The sequence below is a fragment of the Eumetopias jubatus genome, unplaced genomic scaffold, assembly GCF_037043125.1.
Source record: "Eumetopias jubatus isolate StellerSeaLion01/CBP00866 unplaced genomic scaffold, mEumJub1_p1.0 scaffold_10, whole genome shotgun sequence".
In the NCBI taxonomy this organism is placed as follows: Eukaryota; Metazoa; Chordata; class Mammalia; order Carnivora; family Otariidae; genus Eumetopias; species Eumetopias jubatus.
Genome location: NW_028274816.1, coordinates 57041621 through 57048310, shown reverse-complemented (window position 1 = coordinate 57048310; position 6690 = coordinate 57041621). Strand labels below are relative to the sequence as shown.

The window sequence follows — 6690 nt, the reverse complement described above, 5'->3', positions numbered from 1 at the left end:
TGTTCACTGCACAAACCCACACAGCCAAGGCACGGGCGGATGTAAAATCCAGCCATCCCCCGCCCCCCACGTGTCCTGGTGGGGCAGGGTAAGCCTGGAGGGGGGATGGAGGACGGCATCTAATTTTTGCTAAGGTGTCGAATTGGGTGGAGGAGGGGAAAGAAGAGGGGTTGGGTCCTAATGACAGAGGTGTCTGAGTTCCAAGAGGGAAACAGAAAATTTGTCTTCCCAGAGGTGGGCGGGGGGGTGGGGGGGTGGCGGCGGAGACCAACAATCTAGAACAACACACACCCTGCCTGGTTGAGAGAAAGACACCCTTGTACACGGAGGAAGAGGACAGGAAACCCACATGCCTGGTCCTTCCCCACAAGTGCCTAGAGGTCTAGACTCGGGAGGAATCCTGAGGCAGGAGGGCCCAGGGCCTCAGGTCTGTGAAAGGAGAAAGGCGGCTGGGACCCCGGCTTCCTGTGTCTTGGTTTAGAAGGGACTGGGGGCCTGGAGCTGGACATTCTGAAGGCTGCCGCTGGAGGGGCTGTCCCAGGTTCAGGAAAGGTCAGGCACGAGCAGCCTGGGCCCCTGGAGGAGGCAAGGAGGAAGGAAGGAGGCAAAAGCGGAGCAAGAGGTTAAACGGTTTTATTTTCTGGAGGAGGCCGGGGGCGGGGGCTTTGGGGCTGAGACGGAGGGGCCGGGCACCGGCAGAGGCGGCAGGGCGACGCGGGGCCCTCACTCCCGCTTCCGCAGGTGGATGTAGATGACGCCGCTGGCCAGGGCGAGGGGGAAGGCCACCCAAGCCAGGGCGAAGCAGTAACCGAAGCTGCCCCCGGGCAGCCGTTCCGCCAGGATCTCCTCCGCGTGAATGGCGTAGATCAGCGCCCCGGTAAACACCGCCACGCCTGCGGGGAGACGGGGACCAGGTGTCACGCAGTACCGGCAAGAAGACTGCATTTCCCAACAACCCACGGGGCAAAGAAGCCGCGGGAAAGCCAGGGCTCCGCACCGCTGCCTTCTGGGAGTTGTGGTTCGCTCCCTCAGGGCCCTGCAAGGAAGCTACCGCATACTGTCCTTGGGCAATTTAGTTGATCTAGCTGGGTGCCCTTTACTCATCCATAAACTGGGAGATACTATCCAACCATCCATTCATCCATCCATCCACTCAGCCCTTCAAGGGATATCTTTTAGTGCCTTTCTGTGAGCCAAGCACAAAAATAGTGAATTAAAATGAGAGGGACTTTATAGGAACCTAAGAAGAGAATATTCCAGAAACTGAGGACTATGATAACTTAGCTCTCTGCACCTGAAGTCAAAAAGTTTTAAAGTATATAAACTCCCTGAGGTGTCTGATACACAGTAGGTCCACCAGAAACAGAAGCTGGCTGCTATTATAAAATCACCACTATTATGATTCAGAGTTCTCTCCTGGAGTATTACTTAGCCAACTATCTCCACCCCCTCCCCTTCCCTGGGATCTAAATTATTTACTCACACCACCGTTCCCAGCCCCGGCTCCTTGAAGCTGTAAGTGTCAGCTTCGACATGACTCAGAGACGCACACCACAAACCACTGAATCAGTGAAAAGGACAACTCTCTGTAAGTCCCCAGGCAGAGAGGTAGCCTATGGAGGCACTTCAGGTGGTCCTTGGGCTGTTGATACTTGTTTTCTTTGACCCGATGTCCATTCTCGGGGCCCCCCACACCCGGACAGTCCCCCTCCCTTCCCTTCAATTCCCCGGGGCCCGTGCTCACTGGTGCAAAGCTGGCAGAGGCCAGTGGCATAGAAGAGCCCGCCTCGCCGCATGGTGTAGAGCTGGAACATGAACAGGATGAAGGACAGGCAGCAGAGGATGAGGGAAAGCACCATGAGGACCTGAACCGCCTTCAGCCAGCCTGCAATAAGGAGGAGATAGAGGTGGAAGTGACAGTAGGTCCAGAATTCACTGCCTCACCCCCTTTAGAGCCATACAACTTTGGATGCTTAGGAGTATCACTTACATTTGACTTTGATTCCTATAACTTTGTTAAATTCCCTTATCAGTTCTAGAAGCTATTTTTAAGATGCCTTAGGATTTTCTACATGAACATGTCCACTGGGAATAGAGACATTTTTACTTTTTCTTCTGCCTTCTTTGTACCTTTTATTTCTTTTTCTTGCCCTGTTGCACTGGCTACCTCCAGTACAACACTGGAACAGAAGTGGTGAGAACAGAAGTTCTTGCTTTACTCTTAGGGGAAAAGCATTTAATCTTTCATTTTCTTTCACTTAGAAATTTAGAAGGATACAGCTCTTATCCTTTATAACTCAGATGCAACAGCACCGTAACCCCCCAACCTTGTTCAGGACCTTGGAAGGATTCAGCCCCACCCCTTCAGAACCTTAATGTGGTCCAGCTTCAATCCCTTGGAACTTGGACAAATTGGTCCCCGACATCCATTCCGAACACCAGTCCCATCTCCTTAGAACTTTGGAAAATATAATCCTACCTTCTCAGAATCTTGGGAGCTTTCTCCCCATTCCTTAAACCTATAGCATGTGGCCTCCACTCTTTCTGAATCATAAAGGAGGGGGGCTTTTAGTCCATCCTCTCTAGAACATGAGCATATTGCCCCCTACCATCCAGTTAAGAGGGTCATAATCAGCCCCACTCAGCACTGGGGCCCAGACCTGCCCACTCAAACTCTGAGGGGTTCCCTAGTTCTTGGTCCCGTGGAGAGACCTGGGGTGACCCCTCCCCTTGCAGACTGGTCCCCTATCCCCCCTCACCATTCTCGCTGACGTTACTGCAGGCCCACGTTTTGTTGTCATTGTTCCACGTGCAGTCATACCAGAGATTCAGGGACTCCTTCCCCAGGAGGGTCCACCAGGACTGGGGTGGACCGAGAAAGAAACAAGGGTAGGGTTAGGAAAGGAAAGTGGGCGGCGTCAGGGGAAAGGGCGGGGTAGAGACACGGGAGGCAGAACTCAGAAGGGTAGGTGTTAGGGAAAAGGGGTGGGGCCCGAGTGACGGTAGAAGAGGGGCGTGGCAGGGGTCTGCAGGACAAGATGCCCCGCGGCAGGAGTAGGCTTACCTTGTCCAAAGTGGCCACAAAAAGCAGGATGAGAATGAGGATGTGAAGGGCAGAGACCACCAGCAGGAGGAGAGACATGGCTGCAGTGGAAGCCGGGTCTGGGCGGGGTGGGGGTGTCCGGAAGTGGTTGTTTCAAGGGTTGGCACAGGGGCAGGTGAGATGCTCCAATCCTGGTGGAGAAGGGGGCTGGGTCCAGACTCCTGGGGGTGATGGAGAAGAGTGCTGGGGGCCGTGACTCCTGAGTCTGAGCGGGGAGGAGGCTGGGGGCCCGGACTCCTGAATTCTCCAGGAGAATACTCACACCGCCGTTCCCAGCCCTGGCTCCTTGAAGCTGTAAGTGTCAGCTTCGACATGACTTGCTCTTGGAGCAAGCCAGGGATGGACTCTCGGGTCCAGGGGGGAGCAGGACTAGCAGTGTGGCCTCCTGTCTCCTCAAAGTCCTGATCCTGGGCACATATGGGCCAGGATATGAAAATTCAAGCTGATACCCCTCCAGAGTCATCAGAAGCTGGGGGCTCCCCCAGAGACAGGCATCCTTGATTCACCCCCCTCCTCTCCTGGGGTGGGGAGGAGGGGGACCCAGTGAGTCACCCAGTGACTCATCCCATGCCCCTGCCTCCAAGAACCAGGGAAACCCCAGTCTCTGGCTCTGCCCACGAGGTCCTCACCCCACCCTGTTGCCAGACTGGTGCCTGCTGGACATCTTGTGGGAAAAATGGGCGAGATCCATGCTGGGGGTGGGAGGTTGGGGTTGGCAGGCGGAGGCTTGACAAGAAGGAGCCAGCCTCCCAGGACCCTTCAGTGTCCAGAAAGGGGGTGCCTGGAGTCCCCCAGACGTGGGGTGTTCTCTGGCAAAGCCCTGATCTCAGGGTCCTCAGGAGAGAGTGAAGAGCCATGGGGAAAAACTAAAGGAAGTTTACCAGTGGAGGGCTCTGCTGAGAACCCCAAATCCTTGCCGGCCCCACCCCTTCCCGAATCTCCACCCCAAGTGCTAAGAGATCACTTCTTAAATTACAATGGTTTCCATGGGGTCTGAGAGTGGGGGCATCTCTCCGGGCCTGGGGGTATCCTTCCCAAACTGCTGCACTCCCAAGTAAATAAAGAAATCCCAGTCCGAATAACGGGCTGGAAACTTACCGAGAGCGGCAGAAAAAGTCAGAGTTGGAGTCTCGTCCCTTGCTGGGGCCTCCGTGCCCCGCCCTTCTCCTCCCTCCTTTCACCCTCTCGAGGCCCCCCCGCCTCTCTCACCGCCTCCCTCCCTCCCTCCCTCCCTCGCTCTCCCCTCTGGCTCTCTCCCTCCTTCTCCCCTCCGATCGGGAACTCTCTCTCTCTCTCTCTCTCTCTCCCTCCTTCCCTCTCTCTCCAGTCCTCACTGCCTATACCTCCTTCTTTCTCTCTCTTCTCTCTCCCCTGGTTTTTCTCTCTGCTCCTCTCAATATATACTGACCCTTTTATACCCACTCCCACCGCACCCAGCTGAGATCCGCGCCAGAGGGAGGGACTAGGCACTTGGGTTCCTCTTTCTCTGGGCTCCCACCCACTGCCCCCAGACAGGCATCTTCTGGGGCTCCCTCCCAGCGTTGAGATGAGAAGTCCTTGAAGCCCAGGAAGTCAGGGTGGGGCAAGCATCGAGGAGAGGGAGGGCCCGATTCTCAGGCCTCCAGACTGGGTCTTGTCCCGGGGCTGGATGTCAGCTTTCCCTGACGGGGCTTAGAACTGGATCCTTTGAGGAACGGGGGTCTGGGGGAGCAGACCAGATTCCTGCTGCGTTGAGTGGGTTGAGAGCTGGGGGGGGGCGGAGATAGCCCCACAGTGGGGGGTCAGGGGATGGAAAATGGGAACACGTGAAATTCTGGAAAGGGGCAGGGGGTGGAAGTTGATGCCAGTGCCATTATTTCCTGCCTCTACTGATTATTTCAACTCTCTGAGCCTCGTTTTCCTCATCTGTGACATGGGTACAGTAATACTAATAATACTGACAATATACTAATAGTGTAGTCCTAATTCAGATACTTAACTCTAAATGAATAAGGTAGGGCGCCTGGGTGGCTCAGTCGGCTAAGCATCTGCCTTCGGCTCAGGTCATGATCCCAGGGTCCTGGGATCGAGCCCCGCATCGGGCTCCCTGCTCAGCGGAGAGCCTGCTTCTCCCTCTCCCACTTCTGTTCCCCCTGCTTGTGTGCTCTTTCTCTCTCTCTGTCATATAAATAAATAAAATCTTTAAAAAAATGAATACGGTAATACCGGTCCACTGACGCAGCCACACGTTCATTCCTTTCTTCATCAAACATTTATTGAACATCTATTATGAAACGGGAGGTCGTAATAAAGAAAACAGACGCCTGCTGTTATCATGGAGCTCACTTTCCTAGGAGGGGCAGACAGACCATAAAGAGAAAACCTACCAGTGAAGTTGATAAATTTCAGACGGGTCGCTAAGTGCTTTGCAGGAAATAAAATAGAGTGGAGGTGATAAAGACGTGTGAGAGGAAGCTACTTTAAACAAGGTGATCAGACAAGGGCTCTGTGGGGAGGTGACATCTGAGCTGAGCCCTGAGGACAGGAGTCATTTCACTGCTGGAGGAAGAGGAAATGCGAGGCTGGAGGTTCACAAGAACAAGCTCAGGTTGTTTGGAAAGCACACAGAAGGACCAGTGTGGCTGGAATAGAGGGAGCTGGAGGGAGTGGTAGGAAGGGAAATCAAAGAGGGCCCTTGAAGACTACGGGAGGATTTTGGATTTTATTCTACGGGCAGTGAGAAGCCACTGGAGGGTTTTAAACAGAAGTGCAGTACCAGGGACTTTATGTTCACTATCATTATTACTATTATTATTATTACTTATTGTACTTATTGTTGAGTTATTGAATCAGGGTGGAATGTGATTACTATATATGGGTCTCTTGGAAGGTTTGGGTGCTGGTAAAAAGTGAGGGACAGGGCGCCTGGGTGGCTCAGATGGTTAAGCGTCTGCCTTCGGCTCAGGTCATGATCCCAGGGTCCTGGGATGGAGTCCCACATCGGGCTCCCTGCTCCTTGGGAGGCTGCTTCTCTCTCTGTATGTCTCTCATGAATAAATAAATAAAATCTTAAAAAAAAAAAGTGAGGGACAGGGGACCAGGTGTCTGGGGTCCTGATATGGAATTGAGAGTTGGAGGACTGAAATCCTAATCCTAGGTTCTTGCAAGGGAAGGAAACTGGAGGATGGGATGTCTGGTTATCTTGATGGGGCCAGAGCTAGGGGGAAGGAGAATGTTGGTCATCTCAGCTCCCTGAAGGGGTGAGGGATAGGCAGTTCAGTGACTAGGCAGGTACTCAGGAGATCCAGAAATTGGGTACCGGTACAGCAGTCTACAGAGGCATATGGACTGGATTCAAATCCAAGCTGCTGTACTCATTCACTGTGATTTTGGACAAGTTACTAATAACCTCTCTATGCCTCAGTTTATCTGTGAAATAAGGATAATAATAGTAAATACATCATAGGGTAGTGTCCAGTACATAGTATGTGCTTGTTCTACCCACCACCGGGGCCCTGAATGGATTTAGTATGGGGGGACTCTAGTTCAAGGTCTCTAGGATTTGGGGAAGGGGAAAATTCTTGGGTCCACTGGGCCCCAAGGCTAGA

The 6690-nt window shown here is 53.4% G+C and overlaps 1 protein-coding gene across 3 annotated transcripts; it reads right to left on the bottom strand.

Annotated features, from left to right (window-relative positions):
- Nucleotides 1-617: 617 nt before the first annotated feature.
- On the bottom strand, nucleotides 618-4640 carry EMP3 (epithelial membrane protein 3 (MAM blood group)). 3 transcript variants are annotated; one of them, XM_028088103.2, is made up of 5 exons: nucleotides 4512-4640; nucleotides 3065-3234; nucleotides 2760-2862; nucleotides 1745-1885; nucleotides 618-893 (listed from the first exon to the last, which is right to left on the bottom strand). In XM_028088103.2, the coding sequence occupies exons 2-5, from the start codon at nucleotides 3140-3142 to the stop codon at nucleotides 724-726; spliced, it is 492 nt and encodes a 163-aa protein (XP_027943904.1). In that variant the 5' UTR covers nucleotides 3143-3234; nucleotides 4512-4640; the 3' UTR covers nucleotides 618-723. The 3 variants fall into 3 exon arrangements, with proteins under 3 accessions (XP_027943904.1, XP_027943902.1, XP_027943903.1); XM_028088101.2 differs by lacking the exon at nucleotides 4512-4640 and adding an exon at nucleotides 4202-4310 and having other exon boundaries at nucleotides 3065-3264; XM_028088102.2 differs by lacking the exon at nucleotides 4512-4640 and adding an exon at nucleotides 4202-4307.
- Nucleotides 4641-6690: the final 2050 nt, after the last annotated feature.

What these genes read in the sequence shown, in the direction of transcription:
- EMP3 (XM_028088103.2), bottom strand. Translation starts at nt 3,142, where the DNA reads ATGTCTCTCCTCCTGCTGGTGGTCTCTGCCCTTCACATCCTCATTCTC. An exon ending in CAGTAACGTCAGCGAGAATG is followed by an intron (nt 1,886 to 2,759) that starts GTGAGGGGGGAT and finishes TCCTTATTGCAG; the next exon opens with GCTGGCTGAAGGCGGTTCAG. An exon ending in CCTCTGCCAGCTTTGCACCA is followed by an intron (nt 894 to 1,744) that starts GTGAGCACGGGC and finishes GTCTCCCCGCAG; the next exon opens with GCGTGGCGGTGTTTACCGGG.